At 40.3% G+C, this 20,057-nt stretch overlaps 1 protein-coding gene across 4 annotated transcripts in view; it reads left to right on the forward strand.

Annotated features, from left to right (window-relative positions):
- Positions 1–20,057, forward strand: part of PARPBP (PARP1 binding protein) — a 27,909-nt gene continuing 7,852 nt past the window's right edge. For 2 of the 4 annotated variants that reach the window (XR_014516299.1, XM_083462027.1), the window contains exons 1-7: positions 10–111; positions 638–784; positions 3,013–3,166; positions 8,592–8,816; positions 10,550–10,660; positions 11,396–11,566; positions 13,129–13,283. Coding sequence is in view for 3 of the 4 variants with exons in the window: in XM_083462027.1 (XP_083318153.1) it covers positions 3,017–3,166; positions 8,592–8,816; positions 10,550–10,660; positions 11,396–11,566; positions 13,129–13,283 (812 nt within the window). In the remaining variant the exon portion in view is untranslated. Of the gene's footprint in view, positions 112–637; positions 785–3,012; positions 3,167–8,591; positions 8,817–10,549; positions 10,661–11,395; positions 11,567–13,128; positions 13,284–20,057 lie in introns of all 4 variants that reach the window. The other 2 variants (XM_083462026.1, XM_083462025.1) reach the window with 2 other exon arrangements.

Here is a 20,057-nt window from a genome sequence, read left to right on the forward strand (position 1 = left end):
CGAACAGCCGGTTGGCGGAGCGTGCCGAGGGTTGCTTAGCAACCCACCGGGCTTTTGACTCCCAGCTTCTGCTTAGAAAGGTGGCGGTTCTGTCTCGCGACCGCAGGGTGAGTAGGGAGGTGGACGAGCAGAGGCAGAGCGGCGGGGCAGGGAGGGCGTTAGTAACGGCGCTGCTAGAAGTTAGGGTTGCCAGCTGACCGGGGGAAACTAACAACGCCCTGGTCTCTTCTTGCTCCTAACAATAGTACTGTACATCCCATGCTGGATGGGAATGTGTAGCAGGATTTTAATCCCGCTTGTAAAGTAACAAAAAGTATGGACAGTTTAGATGGATTAAAAAAAAAAAGGACAACGAACTGATAAGCAGTTGTAAACATTGTTATTAGGACCCATGGGGGGAGGGGTCCTGAGATTCAGAGTAATATCTTTATATGGTTCTTCAGTTGCTTTTGTTATATGTTTATATCTTCTTAAAGTCAAATAAAAATTATTTACAAAAAAGGGGATGTGCTACACTGCCAATAAAGGCATGGCTGCGGTGATTGGGGACATGGGAAGGATTAGGCATATAATCTATTACTGTACGTTGAATTGTGTAAAGAAGGCTTTCTCGAACTCTTAATAGGTGCTTGGTTAGACATTTACATCTCCCACCCACCCCGCCAGCACAGGGAAAAAGTGATACATCGCTGGTTTTACCAGAGCTTTATGTGTTAAGCATCGCATGGTTGAATTTGTTTCAGGTTACTTTGAACCAGCCTTTCAATCATCATGATTGTCTGAAGTGAGTGACAGTTACAATTCAGCAATTAAACAGGGATGAGATAAAATCACAGTTGGTGTAAAAGAGAGAGCAAATAAATGATGATTACCATTAGGCTTTAAACATCTACAGTACTTACAAGTGCAGGATCCCCAGTCTGTCACAATGTGTTGAGGAGTTGCTCCCAAAGCTTCGGAGCCATCACAGTGACTTCTTGCTTAATAGACACAATAAGTGCCTAAAGGTTCTCATTCATAGGTCTTAAAGGAAGGAACGTATGGAGGGAGTTATATAGGCCCAAACTTTTAAAAGTATGTGCTAGCACCTTCAAATTTAGTCTGGGAACACATTGGCAACCAGTGGTACTTTTGAAGTGCAGGTGTTATATGTTCTCTGTTGCAAGCACCAGGCATTAATCTGGTTGCTGCATTTTGGTTTAATTAGATTTTTTAAACAGTCTTCTGTACAGCATTATATTAGTCTTGATCCATGGTCACACCCAGGACCCACACTTACATGTGAGGGCCCACTTCTTAGTTTCTTACCATATATGTGACCAGTTGAAGAGAAACGGTCTAGATGAGAGATTATGAGGGCATGCATCAGTGTTCAGGTGTCTCTTTTTCAGGAATGGGCATAGTTGCCAAATTAGCAGAACCTGAAAAAAGACTCTGCCAGTAGAAGGGGAAAATGCCAGCCTCTTTCAGGGGCTCCCCACCCCCCGGCAAAAGTACTAGAGCAAGATAGATAGTAGCCTAAATGTGTCTCCAAGATGCCTCATTCCTACAAATGCAGAGGATGAAGAGAAAGGCAATAGAAATTTCCCTCATGACCTTATAGTTTTGCTGCTACTTTATCATCATTATTTAAATGTCCATACTGTTATTCATCACAAGGTGGTGTACAACAGGAATAACGCAAAATACAAATATTTGGTTTAGAACTGATTGCTGCTTTAGAGTAAAATAGTTCCAGAATTTGGACCTCACTAGCTTTAGTGCTCACTATGGTTTCAGATGAAATGACATTCTAGGGTGCTCCAGATAGTTGTAGTAGTTCAGGATTTTACTTTAAGATAGCTTTAGGGAATCTTTTTGGCTGCATGGGCCAGATCCTTATCAGGATTGGCCTCACAGACCACTGAGTTGGTTGCATGCACCAATTCTGTGTAAAGAACTGGCTAATGTAGCCAAACTGAGTAGAATTTAACCCCCAGCTCATTTGCTGAGAAGAGATTAAATCCTCCTGTGTGCACCAGTTCGCTATGGAGAACTGGTACACAAAGCCAATGTAGAATTGGCCCCCAGGTTATTTTATTCACCTTCAAATGACATAGGATTTTTCTGTCATACTGTCACTTTGGTAACTCATCTTACCATAATCTGTTGTTTCCAGGTCACATTTATTCTTGAGCCATGTTCTGTCCTTATTGAATGTCATTTAGATGTGTTTGCTTCTCATGCCCCCATTCATGTAGAATATTATGTTTATCCTGTTCTTTTAAAGGTTTACCCCTCCTGTGTAGTTCAAAATTAAACTAAGCAGTGTTAGAAATTAGCCAGATGCCAGGCACATTTTGCTACTGGCATGGTTCCAATTGCTACCATGAGATCTCTGGATGCCAAGTTGGCAACTGACATCTCCATCTGGCTGGTCTCTCCAGCTTTCTTAAGCAGAACAACTTATTTCTTGTGTTTATATTATACCTTTTCCTCCAAGGAGGACATGGTTCACCCTACTCCTCAATTATTCCCTGCAATGACCCTGTGAGGTAGGTTGAGGGACTGTGACTGGCCCAAAGTCGCCCAGTGAGCTTCATGACTGAGTGGGAGTTGAACCTTGATCTCCCAAGTCCTGGTCCAACACTTTAACCACTAAACCACACTTCTGAGTACTTCTGCTATAGAGCAGCTATATAAATAAAGTAGGTAAATAAGTATGGGGAAAGCACTTAGAGAAGGGTCTGAAAGATTTTCATTGAAGCTTGAATTTGTTTTATTCTGGATTGTTTTATTTAGCATTTTAATGTGTTGCAACTGCTTTGGGATTTTTTCTTTAAAATATAAAGTGGTATAGAAATGTAGATAATAATTATATATATATATCTCCTTGCACAAAAAGACGCCTAGACATTCAGTTTTGGCAACCTCAACCTAGGTTTAAGCTGCCATTTGGTGATTAGCTTATACACCTGAGTTTCTAACACTGAAACTAAGTAAAATTAGTATTATTTTACTTTCTAATTTTAGGATCATGGCTTCCCTTCAGCAAAGGATCTTGAATATTATTCAGTGTTTTCGAAAAGAATGGCGCTTATTTTCAGAATCTGAAAGGACTACTGTGTGTGGTGTAGATTGCATGCTGATGGCTTTGTACCTATCGGTTGCTGAGGTCAATAAAAAGGTTAGTGAACAAAGTTAGGGAAATTTTCTGTCTTGAATACTTCGTTCACAAGGTGCCCAGATAAAGCTGAAGGATGCCTTTACTGCTTCTGATGCTTGAGAAGGGAGGAGTCTTGCTAGCCTCTTCAAAATGCTGCTTATATTTTTCATTGGGCTGTTTCAGATGCAATGGGAAAATGTGGCTTTTTTGCTATATGTATGAGTTCCACTGAACACTCTTCTTTCTTCCCCATGCCATTGACTGGAAACCATTCATCCTCACTGGAGAAAGTTAAGAGGTAACATTGTTACGGGAATAAACCTACTTCTGGTCCTTTTTTTCCTCAAATGGATGAGGAATAAGGTCCCTGACTTCTGTTTCTTTGTCATACTCAAGTGTAACAGAATGTTGGGGAAGTGTTAGATGCTAAATGTTTTGGCTGTTAACATAACATATGTTTTAATTTTCTTTACTTTGGAATGGAATCAGTTTAGCATATCCATGTGTGTGTCTTTAAATATATGCCTAACTACTTAAATGACTTAGGATCTTAATGAGGACTACATTTCTAATAAAGTTGGAAGTACATATAATTCAAGTTACAATTACTGCAAGGTTAGCATTTGTGTAACTTGGTTACAATGGAACCAATTTTTTCTTCTTTGTCCAAGTGCAAGCAGCTGAAGGATGAAGTACCTCAGCAGACTTTTCCAGGAAAGCTCACTTTCTTCTGCTGAGACTGACCATGGAAATTTTCAGCTCAAAAGGATTTTACATCATAAAATTATAAGCAGATGAAAAAGTGGGAAGGGTTAGTGAGGAACTTGTTTTTCAGCTGCATCTGTAACATTATCTTATAGTTATATATACACTTTTCTGACATATGATATATTTTTGTTTAACAAAGATCTTTAGTGAAAAGTTGGAACCTTTATTGGCCTCTGCTGATCTGGTGGTTTGCAAGGGCAAACAAACATTGTTATCAAACCAGACCAAAAATAAGCATTATTTCTGTCCGATGAATTAACATAACTTTTAAAAGAGACAGAGAGCATTCCAAACCCCTCTGCTGGTGTGGGGGCTCTGCAGGGAGCACCCCAATGTGCTTGCCCAAATGGTTAGTGTATGGAAGCTGCTTTCAGAAACAACTGCAATTCTGTGGGGTTGGGCCAGCACAGGATCCACTGGATCCTGGGCCTGCCCTGTTGCTAATCATGCGATTGGAGGGTACCCAGTAAGGGCCTCTGTTGCACCTCTCTGGTAGCTGGTTCAGCAGAGGCTTTATATTTGCATTTTATTATAATTTTATTTTAGTTAGCAAACTTACAAATCACCAGCCTCATATTACTAACATGCTTAGTCTAGTTAATGCACAAAGGGGTTAAACTGTCCTGCCAGGTTTAGCTCACTTTGGGGGAGGGAGTTAATCAAGCCACTTCAATCTACCTGACGAATGCAGTGTGTGAAGAGGCTAAGTTGGTTGCTCCAGCTTAGCCGCATGTCTCTAACAATCCTCTCTTGAATTCCTGTACCAATAATTTTGAAACTTTCACCACTATGCAACTAAGCCAAGTTTTACTGAAATATATAGATCAAGGGTGGTAGAAAAAATTAATAAATACTAATAATAATACTGTCTGTGCAAGCTTTTCTGAATGCTGTATGGAAAAGCACATGAAACTGACCTTTGGAGAGTTTGTAAGTAAACCATTTTTAACTTACCAAATTTCTATGTTAGGGAAAGAAGGAAGCTTTGGAACTCACAAGGGCATCTTTTATAGCTCTAACAGCCTATATTTCCATGCTTTAGTATGCTGCATATTTAGTGATTTTAAATCTCTGCTGGGGTTCTCTCACCAAAGAGTACTTGCCCCAAACTTGGCACCCAGGAACTCTCATTTTATACCTATTTTTTCATTGCACTAACATATAGGTAGCATGGTTTCTTTGTAATTCCTCCATAGTAACGTGATGCAACATACTTCCATTTTCAGTGTAATTATTAAAAAATATATATTTAATAATTTCTGTAAAGAAATTTTGCTAGAAATTTGGAATTTAGAACTAAAAAGCTCTGTAGTAATATGTTCAGAAAGTGCATGATTATTCCCAAAAACATTTGGAAGAACTGCAGGGCTTTAAGATTGGTAAAAGTTTGATTTTTTTCACTTTACCCCTGTGAAATATAATATTCCTGTTGTCTATCAGAGAATTAAAGTGTTGAACTTTGTGAACTTCCTTTATAAATTAGCCAGCTGGCATTTATTCCTAGCAAAACATTTTCTGAGTCCTACCACAAACTCTCACAATCCTTTCTATGAATAATATGCTGTCACGGTGGGCACCTGATCATGAAAACTGATATCTGGACAGCATTTTTATTTGGATTTAAAATGTTTTTACAATACCAGTATAAACACAGTTAAGCTCTGCAAATTCTTCATCTTGTGAGAAAAGATTTTGACTGAATTATTCTGAAGCTTAACTAGTAGTTACACTTCAAAGAAGTAGTTTCAAAACAGTATTTTTTTAAAAAGAGCTGCAACCACCAGACTTTTGCCATCACTTCCTGGGCCCCCACCAGCTGCTATGATGGCAACTACCAGGCAGCCAAACTATCCCAGCAAAACACTTCTGCATTCTAGTTCTCAGCATACTTTCATTCCAGGAGAAGTCTAGAATGCCATAGATATAGACCAGAAAGTGAACAGAGTACCTTTGTTCCATGTCGATTTACCTCAATACAGGCATAGCTACAGGAAGGTGGGATTTAGCCTTAGCTAAAGTTCAACATGGCAGCAGCAGCATTGCCACAACCCACCTGGTGTGGCCTCCTCACCCACTGGTTAAGCCACCTATGGTTTAAACAAGCCAACTTCAGAAACAACAATCTGAGTTTGGTTGATTTGAAAATAACTATAGTTAATTTAGCAACAATTTGTCAGTCACAGCAAAACCACAGTTAAGCAAAGGAAAGTAAAAAACGTATGAACTTTTCTAAATGGTTGCATGATGGAAGTCTCACTGTGGCTCATTTCTTCTCATGCAGATACTGTAATACTAAACCATAGTATAGCACAGTGGGTCTCAAACTTTTTTCTCTGGGCTACACTTTCAGAATAAAAATTGGCTTGTACTGCATTGAATATTTTATTGATAAGAAATACATTGGAAAACAATAAGAAAGAAATCCTATCAGTACTTGATTTATAAAATAGAACACAACTACAGTGGTGCCTCGCAAGACAAAATTAATTTGTTCCGCGAGTTTTTTCGTCTAGCGAATTTTTCGTCTTGCGAAGCACGGTGTCGGAAAAGTTTTGGAAAAGCTTCAAAAATCACCAAAAACCTCAAAAAAGGCTACCACACCGCGTTCTATGAGTTGCTCCTCGAAGTCAAGTCACAACTGTATTAACGGTGTTAAGAAAAAGGAAACAAACTTGCAAGACGTTTTCGTCTTGCGAAGCAAGCCCATAGGGAAATTCGTCTTGCGAAGCAGCTCAAAAACCACAAAACCCTTTCGTCTAGCGAGTTTTTCGTCTTGCGAGGCATTCGTCTTGCAGGGCACCACTGTACTTTATAATATGATCAGGGGGCATCCAGAAAGTATAAAACAATGCAGCTAAATAAGAACATGAATCATTCCCAAAATATGATAGACGAGCCTCTTACATATGTACCATAAATATGTATATAAACTCACACTTCTCATTTAATGCAAGCTTGCTTTTGTCAGGTAATCTCATTTATATTATGTCTAATCTGAAGCAGACAAACTATCATCTCTTCATCAAGGCCTTTTTCTCTTTTGTAATCTTTCATATTTGTCAGAGTTGAAAATCCCTGTTCACAACAGTACGTTGTGGAGAACTGTAGAAGAATAGCCAATGCTATTTTCAAGCACTCTGTTCAAACAGCAATTCTGGATCACAGCTAGGATTGTCCTCAGTATCGCTTGGTGCTCTTCCTCTCATTTTGAAAAGATATCTATCCATATTCTGCAAATAATAATAAAAAATATACTATACTACACTGAATGATTGTCCTCAAATCTTCCTGCTGCCCTTGCCATCCTCTCCTGACATACTAGTATGGCATGCCACACCCTTTGAGAAAACTGGCATAGCATGACATGTGAACATGGTGAGTGGACTGGACACAGATGACATTTACTTCCTATTGAAATCAGTGTAGTACAGTGGTACCTCGGGTTACAATCGCTTCAGGTTACATACGCTTCAAGTTACAGACTCCGCTAACCCAGAAATAGTGCTTCAGGTTAAGAACTTTGCTTCAGGATGAGAACAGAAATCGTGCTCAGCAGCAGCAGCAGGAGGCCCCATTAGCTAAAGTGGTGCTTCAGGTTAAGAACAGTTTCAGGTTAAGTACGGACCTCCGGAACGAATTATGCACTTAACCTGAGGTACCACTGTATAGATAGATTAGCTCATCCAAATCATTTCAATTGGATGCAAGTTCAGCTTTAGTCTGAAGCCAATCCACTCCACCAATCATTTGTCCAGGGAATGGTTTGATGGCATATGATGCTGCCACCATGGGGAAGGTATGCTGGCCTTTTAAATATATTTAGATTGTCTTAGTCATTCTTAAGTGTTTAAAATACGTTTTTATTTTATCATATGTACAGTTTTATTACTGTGTTTGCTACCATGAGCTCCTTTGAGGGGAAGGGCAGAATAGAAATTTAATAAATAAAAAAAGATGTAAGGGTCAGTGTCTGTGGGAGACCAGGCTCTAGAAACTTTTTTAGATATGTATTTATTTATTACATTTGTTACACACACACCCTTTTCTCCAAGGAGCTAAAGGCATACATGGTTCTTCCTCTCATTTAATATCCACAACCACCTGGTGATGTAGGTGAGTCTGAGGGGCAGTGACTGGCCCAAGGTCTCATAGTGAGTTTCATAGTTGAATTGAGCCCTGGTCCCCCATGTCCTAGTCCTGTACCACACTAGCCTGATATTGCAGGAAGTAAGGCATTGCTATAAATATGAAAAATGTAAGGAAAACTGAGGAAAGGAAGAGTGAGGAAAACAGAAAAGGCTATAAGTGGCCATAGGAAGATGAGTCTAAAGTAATGTCTCATGGCTCTAAGTCACATGATGATTTTGATATGTAGCTTTAAACCTTAGAAACAGTGACCAGTCCACATAGATATATTATCTTGATGTTTTCTCCTATATAATGTCTCATTAGAATCCAACCATGACACAACAATGCATTTTTAAAAGGCTTGGGGAGGAAATTGATATGGGTATTTTCCCTAAAGTCTTTCATAAAAATAGTTAAATGCTCTATGTGATTAGTTTTTGCTTTTCAGCAAAATATAACTTTGTAAGACTGGTTTGTATTTTATTAGCCTGAAATTCCTGTTCCAAATAAGTACCGTAAACAGATTTCCCCCTCTTGTATTAACTTACAGAACCGTGGAGATTTTGAAGCATCTCTTAGTGAACTGCTACTAACTTGGAATTACCTGGTACCTGACAAACTGGGCATACTGCAGAAAAATATGGAAGCTCCTGAAAACTATGCTGACATCACAAGTGCATATGCCAGCTTTTTAAAACGCTGCAATATGATGGATCTAATAGATGTCTATCAAAAATGTAGGGCACTAGCACTGGAAAATGAATCGGTTTCCTGTGTAAGTATTTTATTTATTTATTTAATTAAAACAGCCACTTTACTCATAGCCTATGACAAGTAAGCTGGACTTTAAGGCGACCAAGCAGAGAAACGAACACCTCAAATTTGCTTTATCTCAGCCTGTTGCTGTGCCACAAAAATGGCTAACAAAGTAAATGTGGATTGGTAAGCATTATTTGTGGGCTAGTAACTTTTGTGGGCTTATTTAAAAGAATGGAATAAAATGTTGCCAAGAAAGTGATGTAGATGAAGCTAAATTAGCTACACAGTAATCCTGCAATCCATGCCAAAGCCACATATTAGCCATATAAGCTACTTCAGTTTTTGTGCTAAACTTGGTAAGGATAAAAGCTATGTGGTTATGAAATAAGATAATCCCCTCTTAATGTGTCTGGCACAACTCTATGGAAAGGATGCTCTTTCATGTCAGAGTAACTCAGAATTAAATTCCAGGGATGCAGTCACTTTAATCGGAAACATTATGAAGACAAACTGCTATGGTACTTTAAATTATGAGCATGTGATGAGGAAAGAGCTGCCTGTTGAAATCCTGCTTTAGAAGTTTTGATTTTTGTTTTTTTTTGTAATTTTGATTCTTGAATATTTTTTATCATTTTATTTCCCTATCATCAAATGCCTGCAAATTTCTGATTCACTTAATCACCTTAAAAAAAGAAACAGTACCAGAAACTTGTACCTAAAGGAATTAAAGCCCATTCCAGCCTTACATATGTCCATGTCCATGTACTCTGTTACTGGGATATAAAGAAACTTCTCTAGTTATGAGATTTCTTTGTACAATCGTACCTTGGATCCCAAACGCCCTAGAACTCATATGTTTTGGCGCTGCAAACCCAGAAGTGATTGTTTCAGTTTGTGAACGTTCTTTTGGAACCTGAACATCTGATGGGGATTCTGTGGCTTCTGATTGGCTGCAAGAGCTTCCTGCAGCCAATCAGAAGCCGCAATTTGGTTTTCAATATCCAACAAGTATTCTGGAATCAATTTTTAGGTCCCTCCCCATCAAGCCTCTGTTTTACAAATGTGATCGTGGCATTTTATATCCTTTAAATTATAATAAGAGCCCTGTTGAATCAGTTCAAATGTTTATTCCCGTATCCTGTTCTCACAGTGGTTAACCAGATACCTACTGAAAACCCGCAAGCAAGATGTTAGTGCAATAGCATTCTTACTTAGGATTCCTGGCAACTTGTATACAGGGGCACAGTGCTTCTAACAGTGGAGAGAGAACATTGACTAGTAACCATGGTAGCCCTATTCTCTATGCATTTGTCTAAACCACCCAGGTTGGTAGCCATTGCTGCATCATGTGGGAGCCAATCCTCTAGTTAATGCACTGTGTGAAGAAGTAATTCCTATCCACTTTCTCCACAACATGCATACTCTTTGATACTTCTGTCGTATATAAGATTATGGATGGTGTGGAGAATGTGAACAGAGAGAAAAGGAGCACTCTGAGAGATTCTGGCACTAATGGGTTAATCCTGCATTCTCAACAAGGACCAGTTTAAAGCTAACCAGTAAAGTTTTCTTTTTGAGCACCCATATTCCTCAACCACTTTTCTGCTTTGGGATTTTTGCTATCTACTTGTGCAGCAAACTTTGTTCTGGGTACTCAAGAATCAAAACAGCCTCCACAACCTGTTCCTTGAAAAGAATGGTAGTAGAGTGTCTAGTTACAGTTCTGAAATATCTTATTGCTTCCCAAAGGCACAACTGTTAGAATTTATTGCCGGAACAGCAGATTTAGCCATTGAGAATCATTCAGTTCTTACTACCCCCTCAACACCAACCAGCAGAGTGAACCAGGATCATGAAGAGGTAAAATGTATGAGTATTGTCCTATATCCCAACTATCATAGTGTTTATTATAACCCATATTTGCTTATGTACAGAAATCACACTTGGACTCTAATACAGTATTGAAATTTAGCTGCATCTCTGCTTTCATTGAAAGAAGAAAACTAGTATTCTATTTTGTGGAAAGACATTTCAGAACATGTAGATAAGCATGGTAAAAGATTCCAAGATTCAGAATCTCATCATAATCTCTACCCATGTTTTCTTACCTGTACACCCCTGCTGCCTTTCAGTTACTCAAACCTTGCTCTGGAGATAGAATGCCTGACACAATAAAATTTACTTGGAGTCATTAATGAGATTGGAATGATGAACAATCCTATGATGAAATAGCGTCTATTGCCAGGGTGGTCAGTATGGAAAGTCTAGATCTCAGGCTGGAAAGAACAAAAGTAATTTAAAATTTTGTCCAGTGTACTTTTATATATTAATTATAATCCATATTTGTTTCTGTAATTGCTTACCTGATTTTTCAAAATGGAGATTAGTGAATTGAAAGCTAGTGTAGTATTTTTGCTTTCCTACATATGAGTTTCCTAATATTTTGCTAAATTGTGTTTTCATGAAGCAGCCCTGTTTAGGGAAGCTTTTAATGTTTGATGTATCACGGTATTTTAATATTTTGTTGGAAACCGCCCATTATTATTATTATTATTATTATTATTGAATAAACTAACAGGATTCTCTTTTATGTAGCTACCATTGATGGTGAAGAAAATTTTGTATGCATATTTAAGTATATTGATTAACTCCAAGAATGATCTGGCGTTTGCTTACATTTTAAACGTTCCTGACAGAGGACTTGGAAGGGAAGCTTTTACTGACCTAAAACGTGCTGCACAGCAGAGGCAAATGTCCATATTCTTGGTACGTATGACAAATCAAAGCATTTTTTTGTATTTGAAGGCATTGAGGAGATGCAATAGGATGATTTTGGGTTGTTTTAAGCAAACTATATAGGAGCTGGATTGGGATTGTTCATGTAACAGCTAGAAGTCATCCATTTGTACTACGTTTTCCATGCTGGTTGTACAAATCCTCCAGTCTGTCGTTTTAGACAAGTGAATATAGGCATAGTTTCTGTGAGGATTGTTGCAGTCAGGTATGCTGTGTCAGTACACCAAATACTGAAAAAGTTGACTGAAATAATTCTAATATACTAGCTTCTCAGGGCAGCTCATCTGTATCAGTATAGTTTTGGTGGAGCCAGAGGGGAACAAATCAAAACTGAAGGGCTTCAGAACACTAAAGTTGCTTTATGAAGCAGTAGTTGTGAAAAAAGTGTTTCCTAAATTCTCTGTCAAATGGGCATTACTCAAAGATCTTTGCCCATTATCAGTGACAGAGCCATAGGAAATCACTCAGGCCAGAGCACTGTACCATGTATTCGTAATTTGGGTTTTAAATGTTAATTCCTTTCAAAACATGACTTGGGAACAGGTTTGATGTAGCATAGTCAAGTTTTGGGGGTGTTGTAATTGAATAAGTATGGAAACATGTGAAAGATTAATCAGTTCAATTCCTAAAGTTGTATTATTTGGTGTTTTATGAATTATGGACTTGGACTATGTTCATCAGCCACTCTTTTATGGTTACCAAAGAAAGAAAACTTCTTTGTATAAAAACATGGTTTTCCTTTGGCAGCTTTGTTCTAAAGAAGAAGAATGATGAAATACTTTCCATTGAGTAGTCAAGATCCTATGAAGCACACACAATCTGCAGTGTATCCATGAGCACTGGCAGAATTATTCTACAAGGTTGGGGGTTCTCTAAAAATCTAACCCCCAACTTTTTTTTTAATTATACAATATGTAGATAGGAAGAACACACTTGTAGACCCACCAGATTCTGCTGCACTGGTTAACTGGGTTTGTGTATGTTTTTGCCAAAGGATTACTTTATGATGTGCTTGAGGGTCAATGAATATCCCAAGTCCTGTTGAGGCAGACTCATGTGCCTTCCATACAGGCCACCTCTGAGTTGACAGCTATGGGGTCAGAATTTTGACCCAGAAGTCACATGATGCTAGTACCTGCTTTGATAGACACAATTTTAATTGAATTCTGCACAAAACATTTAAATGTAAGGTGGCTAATGGGAAGATCAAATTTGTCTTACTATGCAGGCACAATCCTTCTGGCTTGAAACAGTAGAATGGGTTGAATAATTAATATACTTAAGTTTTCCAAAGATTTGTAGTTTTGCTTCACAACAGCACACAATTATCATATTTGGAACAGATTTGTTTTTGTTTTACAATCGCATAGAAAGCCATTATGTTTACTTTAATTTTAAGGAATAATTTGGACTTTTCTTTGATGCCATGAATCATCCTGATATTTGTGGGAATATTTGTGGTTTACTTGTGGTGTATTGGTTTTCTATGTTTGCATTACTATTTTACTTAGCTAAATTATATGTCTTGTTAGATGGCGACGTCTTTTATTAGAACCATAGAACTTGGAGGAAAAGGTTATGCCCCTTCCCCAGCTGATCCTTTAAGAACCCATATGAAGGGACTTTCACACTTGGTTCACTTCATTGATAAACTGGAAGAAATTATTGGTGAAGTCCAGGATCCGAGGTAATAATTTTCCTATGTATGTGTACATGCAGCACCGTTTAAAATGTATCTTCCTTCATTAAAACAAAGCCAGCAACTATTACAAATGCACTCATTCTTAGCTATTTTAGATAGAGGGTTTTCAAAACTTGTAAGCCTATCAATATGAAGATTGAATCTATTCAGCCTTTCCTTAATAACAACTGCAGTAAAGCAGACAGGGCAAGAGAGGTTATTTGAAAAAAAATATTGAAAATAGTTTGACTTGGAGTAAGCCCCATCAAATGCACTGGAAATTACTTCTGAGTAGACGCAGAAATCCTATACATTTCTATTCACATCACACTATATGTTGTTTGCACATCACACTATATGTTGTTTAGCACAGAGGCAACTGGATCACTGTAGCAGGCCAGAGCCTTATATTTCTCTCTTCCCCAACCCCCGCTGGCCAAATCTGAGTTGTGTAGGGCCACTCACCTGTCAATCACCTGATGTCACAATGACATTGAATGATGTAGCATGTTGGAGTACCATTGATCAGCTGATGGTTGTACTTCAGAAGCTGGTGTATAGTGCTTCTGAAGCCCTGCTGGCCAGGCCTTTTGGCTCTCCCATCTTGTTACTTGCATATACCTGCCATGATGTCATGGGACTTGCAGGTAGGTGTGACTGACAAGTAAGTGGATTCCTGACAGCCTAATTAGGCCTCTGGGCCAGAGGTTCCTCACTCCTAGTTTTTCATGACATTCATAAATGGGAAAAAGCCAGACGTTTACACACTATATTCCTCTCTCCTCCTTCAATGTGGCTGGGTGGGGGAGTTCAGAAGCTTTTGCTTTTGCTTATGCTTTAAATTTGCCACAGTTTGTTATGTTATCTGGACAAACAAACTGTGGTTAAAACTATGGTTAATTTTAAAAGAGGCCAACTTCAAACTGGTTTCTGAAGCTGATGGATAAAGTTTATTATAACTCTGGGTCCAGATGGCATAGCAAGATGAGCTTAACTAAAAGTGGAGGTTAAAACTTCCAGATTCCAGAGGGGAGGAGCACATGAAACTGGGACTTGTTTGGACTAATTCTAGCTCATAAACATTGCACTGTGCTTTATTGTGATATGTGAATCTTTCTTGCTTCTGTTCCATTTTTTCTTTCTCTAGTTTTTCTTGATTTAAGCTTGCTTTCTTGTGTTACCAAAGAATATCAGTAGTAGTAACAGAGGCTAGTGCTGTTACTGCAAACTTGCCTAGTACTACATCCTGTGCACAACCACAGAAGTGACATCTGTGTTCAAAGAACTTTGTAGTTCACAGTATCTGGGCAAATCTGGGTGGGTGAAGAACGAATGGGATTGACAAGGAGAAATGCGGGGGAAGAAGCAGTCAGTTTAGGCAAAAGTTCAGGAAATAATTAAAGAAGAGTTCATTGAAGGATGAGAACCTGATACATGAACTTGATAACTGTAAGCTGTATAACAGGAGGTCAACTTTGCAGACAGAGCAAGGATCTGCAAGGGAGAGAGAAGGGAGGTGCTGGTGGGATTCAAGTGAAAATGAGTTTATAAATTAAGGATAGGAAACCTGTGACCCTCCAAACATTGTACAACTCCAGCTCCCTTAATTTCTGACCTTCCCTGCTATAGTTACAAAGCTTCTCAGAGAGCCAGTGTGGGAAGAGAGGTGACATGATAATGGAGGGTTCCTTAGGAAAATATAGTTCAGTATCACATGGCCAGAAAAATTTCCTGTATCCTAGAGCAGTTTGTGGGCTGAGGATATATAACTCTTTGAACAGCTACATAGGATGTCCTTTAGTTGGTCACGCTTTTTTAGCAGAGAGAAGACAAACAGCCCAGCTACGTGTTAAACCATTAACTGGGCAAATATTTCTGGCATCCTTAAATAATGGAAGATGCTTCTAACCTGAGATAGCTATAAATCTGCATGCCCATCACATCATAGCAGTCATTACATGAGAAGTTCAAGTATAAAAACCATTGCCCCTTGATGAGGCGCACATAGGGGAACAGTACCTAGTGAGGATGGAGTTTACCAGAGTGGTCACTGTATTCTTTAAAAAAAAAAGAAGCTTGATTGGCCAGCTGAAGAATTTTCCAAAGTCTTTGACCCTGGAGTAAAAAGAGGTTTGTGAAAACTATGAGGGATGATACAAGGCTTTGAATATGGCAAGGGGAAATTCCAGAGACTTGGCATCAAAATACCTGAGCTAGCATTTCAAACACCTATTCTATAAAAATGTGCATTCTAAAATAAGTAATTGGTAAAATAACATAAGTTCTCATGCTGATTGATGCCCACAATCTATCATGAGCTGTCTTTCTATTGTATAACAACATAACGTAATATAATACATTATATTTGTTATAAATTGCAATGTGTATTTTCTGTATCTGCCATGACGGGAAAAAATAAAAATGCTGATACCTCTGTAATAGGATTTTGATATATGCTTTCCTGTTCCTGGAATAGTTGGGGAAGCTGTTTTATGTCTTATCAGGTTTTTGAATGCTGTCCATATTCTTGACAGTCTGTATTGCTTTCTCCGTCACATAGTTCCCAGAAAGAGTACATACTATAAAATCATATTGAGTAGTAGTATTCTTTTTATGCCGCCAGCAACTTGATTACTATAGGATCAGACTTGTGAGTATCCAAGGCCAGAGCATGCAGGGACATCCTGACCACCACTTTAGTAGTGGAGGAACATGGCTTCATGATAAATCAACTGAAGAGCTTTCTCATCACAGCTGAGAGGATCCAACACCTGCGAGTGAGGAGGGGGTGACACAATCCAGCTCAAAATATTTGTGTCCCAGGAGCAAGAAGACAACCTTCTGGACAAAACAAGGAAGTTCATAACCTGAGTCCAGCTCCATCTAATGGGCATGGTGCACCTACAAGGCTTTTCCCCATCCAGGACCCAGTTTTGAGAAAGATAGGCCACCTGGTACCCATGCCACCTCTCTGTCATTACTCTGATGGTTTCTCCTCCTATCCAAACTTTTACAGAAGGTCAGAACACTCTGAGACAGGGTCCAACTAGTGAATTGCCACTGGCTCCAGAGTCTGTGGTTCTTGGACCTGATGGGCTGTTAAGAACTCTGGCATATCCCAATGCAACTGGATTTTCTAACCCATAAGCCCCCATCTTGGCAGCAGTTCTGTGTTTAGACCATGAGTGGCTTTAGACGAAGGGTTTTCCCAATAAAGTGGCCTGGAAAATCCTAGCTTCCAGATGTTTGTCCACCAATCTAATCTATGAAATGGCCAGGAAAGCTTTCCATTGCTGGTGGAAATGCCTTTTTTCCCCAGGCCACAGCTTCAGGAGTCCGAGAGATCCTTGAGCTTGTGCAAGCTTGTCTTGATTTGAGAGCACTTGGTGGCCCTGGACTGGATGTTACTGGATCGGGGGAAGGTCCCATAGCCACACCAAGCAGCGCTTATGTGGTTCTGCTCTCCTGTTGCGACCCTCTGCTCCTGTTGCCACCCCCTGCATTTATTCATAGATTCCCTACATGGGACATGTACCTAGTACTTGGGACACCCATCAACCAGTTTTTTGAGCCTATTCAGCAGCTCTGCATACCTGAACTTCAATGGAGGACATCTGCAGGGCACTCACATGGGCTCACCCCTCTACATTCACCAGGCACTACAAACTAGATAAGTATGTTTTGACAAAAGCAGCCTTTGGGAGGAGGATCCTACAACAAGTGCTGTGATTACTAATTCTCCTTCCACCCAGTCCATGAGGGTATTGCATTTGTAAATCGGGATTCAGGCCTCACCATGGGACTGAAACTGCCTTGGTCGCGCTGGTTGATGATCTCCGGCGAGTTAGGGACAAAGGTGAGAGTTGTTTCCTAGTTCTACTGGATCTCTCAGTGGCCTTTGATACAATCAACCATAACATCCTTCTGGACCGTCTAGAGGGGCTGGGAGCTGGGGGCACTGTTATGGTTTCGCTCCTTCCTCCTGGGCCGTGTTCAGAAAGTGGTGGTGGGGGATGAGTGTTCAGACCCCTGGGCCCTCACTTGTGGGGTGCCTCAGGGTTCTGTCCTCTCCCCCATGCTTTTTAACATCTATATGAAGCCGCTGGGAGAGATCATCAGGGGGTTTGGACTGGGTGTCCATCAATATGCAGATGATACCCAGCTCTACCTCTCTTTCAAATCAGAACCAGTGAAGGCAGTGAAGGTCCTGTGTGAGTGCCTGGAGGCGGTTGGAGGATGGATGGCGGCTAATGGATTGAAGTTGAACCCTGACAAGGCAGAAGTGCTGTTTTTGGGGGACAGGGGGCGGGCAGGTGTGGAGGATTCCCTGGTCCTGAATGGGGTAACTGTGCCCCTGAAGGACCAGGTGCGCAGCCTGGGAGTCATTTTGGACTCACAGCTGTCCATGGAGGCACAGGTCAATTCTGTATCCAGGGCAGCTGTCTACCAACTCCACCTGGTACGCAGGCTGAGACCCTACCTGCCCGCGGACTGCCTCGCCAGAGTGGTGCATGCTCTGGTTATCTCCCGCTTGGATTACTGCAATGCGCTCTACGTGGGGCTACCTTTGAAGGTGACTCGGAAACTACAACTAATCCAGAATGCGGCAGCTAGACTGGTGACTGGAGGCGGCCGCCGAGACCATATAACACCGGTCTTGAAAGACCTACATTGGCTCCCAGTACGTTTCCGAGCACAATTCAAAGTGCTGGTGTTGACCTTTAAAGCCCTAAACGGCCTCGGCCCAGTATACCTGAAGGAGCGTCTCCACCCCCATCGTTCTGCCCGGATGCTGAGGTCCAGCGCCGAGGGCCTTCTGGCGGTTCCCTCATTGCGAGAAGCAAAACTACAGGGAACCAGGCAGAGGGCCTTCTCGGTAGTGGCACCCGCCCTGTGGAACGCCCTCCCATCAGATGTCAAAGCGATAAATAACAACCTGACATTCAGAAGACATCTTAAGGCAGCCCTGTTCAGGGAAGTTTTTAATATGTGATATTTTTGGTTTCTATGGAAGCCGCCCAGAGTGGCTGGGGAAACCCAGCCAGATGGGCGGGGTACAAATAATAAATTATTATTATTATTATAAATCCCTTTCCTGTATAATCCACTGATGAAGAATGAAAAGTTGGGTTTACTGTAAAGCAGAGATTTTTTTTCTGGTTAGCAGACAATAGTGCATACAGCTTTGCCTTTTGAGTCAAATCTATGTGGTGGGATACAAGGGTCTATGTACATCACATTTGTGCAGTTCCCTCTGGTCAGCCAGGCAGGGATTCTAAATACACCCCTTCTCCATATTTTTCTAGCTATTTCCTTATACTATTCTGTTAAGGTTTTGTTCCCTGGTGTAGGTTTTTTTTTTTTTTTGGTCTACAGCCACAATGCTATCATCAAGGCCAAGTGAGAGGATAGGAGGGTGGTTCTTTCCTCTTCTAGCTCACCACTGCAAACATTTTTAGAATTGTTTCTTATCCTGCCTTCTGAAGATGAGCCAACCCCTTACTGTATGCTCCACTCTCTGCTGACCAGAAGTGTAACTTTCCAGTTGTTAATATTGCAGGTCAGAGGTGGGACAGAAATCAGTTTAAATTAATTTAATGTGGCACAGGTAATGTAGCAGGAAGTGAAGTAGACCAAATCTTAAACTGCTTGGCTTTTTTTGTACAGCTTAAAATCATTCATGCAAATGTATCAGGAACAAATTTAATACTTTGGGCAACTTAATAAAATTAGCCTGAGGTACAACCTCTTGCATAGTTATTTAGGAGCAAATCCTGTTTAATTCAGTGAGATTTACTTTTGAGTAAACAAGGGTAGAATCGGATTGGAAGACTAATCTGTTTATACTGTACCTTAATGCAAAATGAAGAAAACCATGGCATAATGTCTTTAATTCCCAAACACAGTAGATCAGTACTTTGTCTTGGCCTTCTCATATGAAAAATGAATGAAGTTTTCCTTTCAATGCTCCAGCTAGAGTTGTGTATATCTGATGGGGAATGGGAACATTTTTCCTGGAAATGAAAAACGTGGAAAGAAAAATGAGCATTGGGATATTAGTTGTTGGAGCAGCAATATTAGGTAGAAACAAACACATTGATCTTACTTTTCCTGAATGTTGTGCTGCCAGAACAAGAATAATAGCTAAATGGCCCTCTTTGTAGAACTATCCAATCAGACTAGGTGTGATCCTCATACACAATTGCCAGACTTTTAATGAGAGATTGGTTTGGAAGCATCTTAATCAAAAGACTGTTGTAGGTTGCCTGGCCTGGAAAGAGTCTTTTCTATACCTATGATGAACAGAAGTTTTAATTATGATGGTCCCTTATTGGAAGGTAGGTTTGCAGTGCTTTTTTCTGGGGGGATGCAGGGGTACATACACCCCTAAACATTTTGTGAATATAAGTTTGGTCTCATTAAGCGGCAGTATTTCAATATGACACGGGTGGCGCTGTGGGTAAAGCCTAGGACTTGCCGATCGCATGGTCGGCGGTTCGAATCCCCATCGTTTGGTCCCAGCTCCTGCCCACGTAGCAGTTCGAAAGCACCCTTAAATGCAAGTAGATAAATAGGTACCGCTTTATAGCAGGAAGGTAAACGGCGTTTCCGTGTGCTGCGCTGGTGCAGACTCGCCAGAGCAGCTTCGTCACGCTGGCCACGTGACCTGGAAGTGTCCTCGGACAGCGCTGGCCCCCGGCCTCTTAAGCGAGATGGGCGCGCAACCCCAGAGTCGGTCACGACTGGCCCGTACGGGCAGGGGTACCTTTACCTTTACCT

This window comes from Podarcis liolepis (genome assembly GCF_965112155.1).
Source record: "Podarcis liolepis genome assembly, chromosome: 10".
Classification (NCBI taxonomy): domain Eukaryota; kingdom Metazoa; phylum Chordata; class Lepidosauria; order Squamata; family Lacertidae; genus Podarcis; species Podarcis liolepis.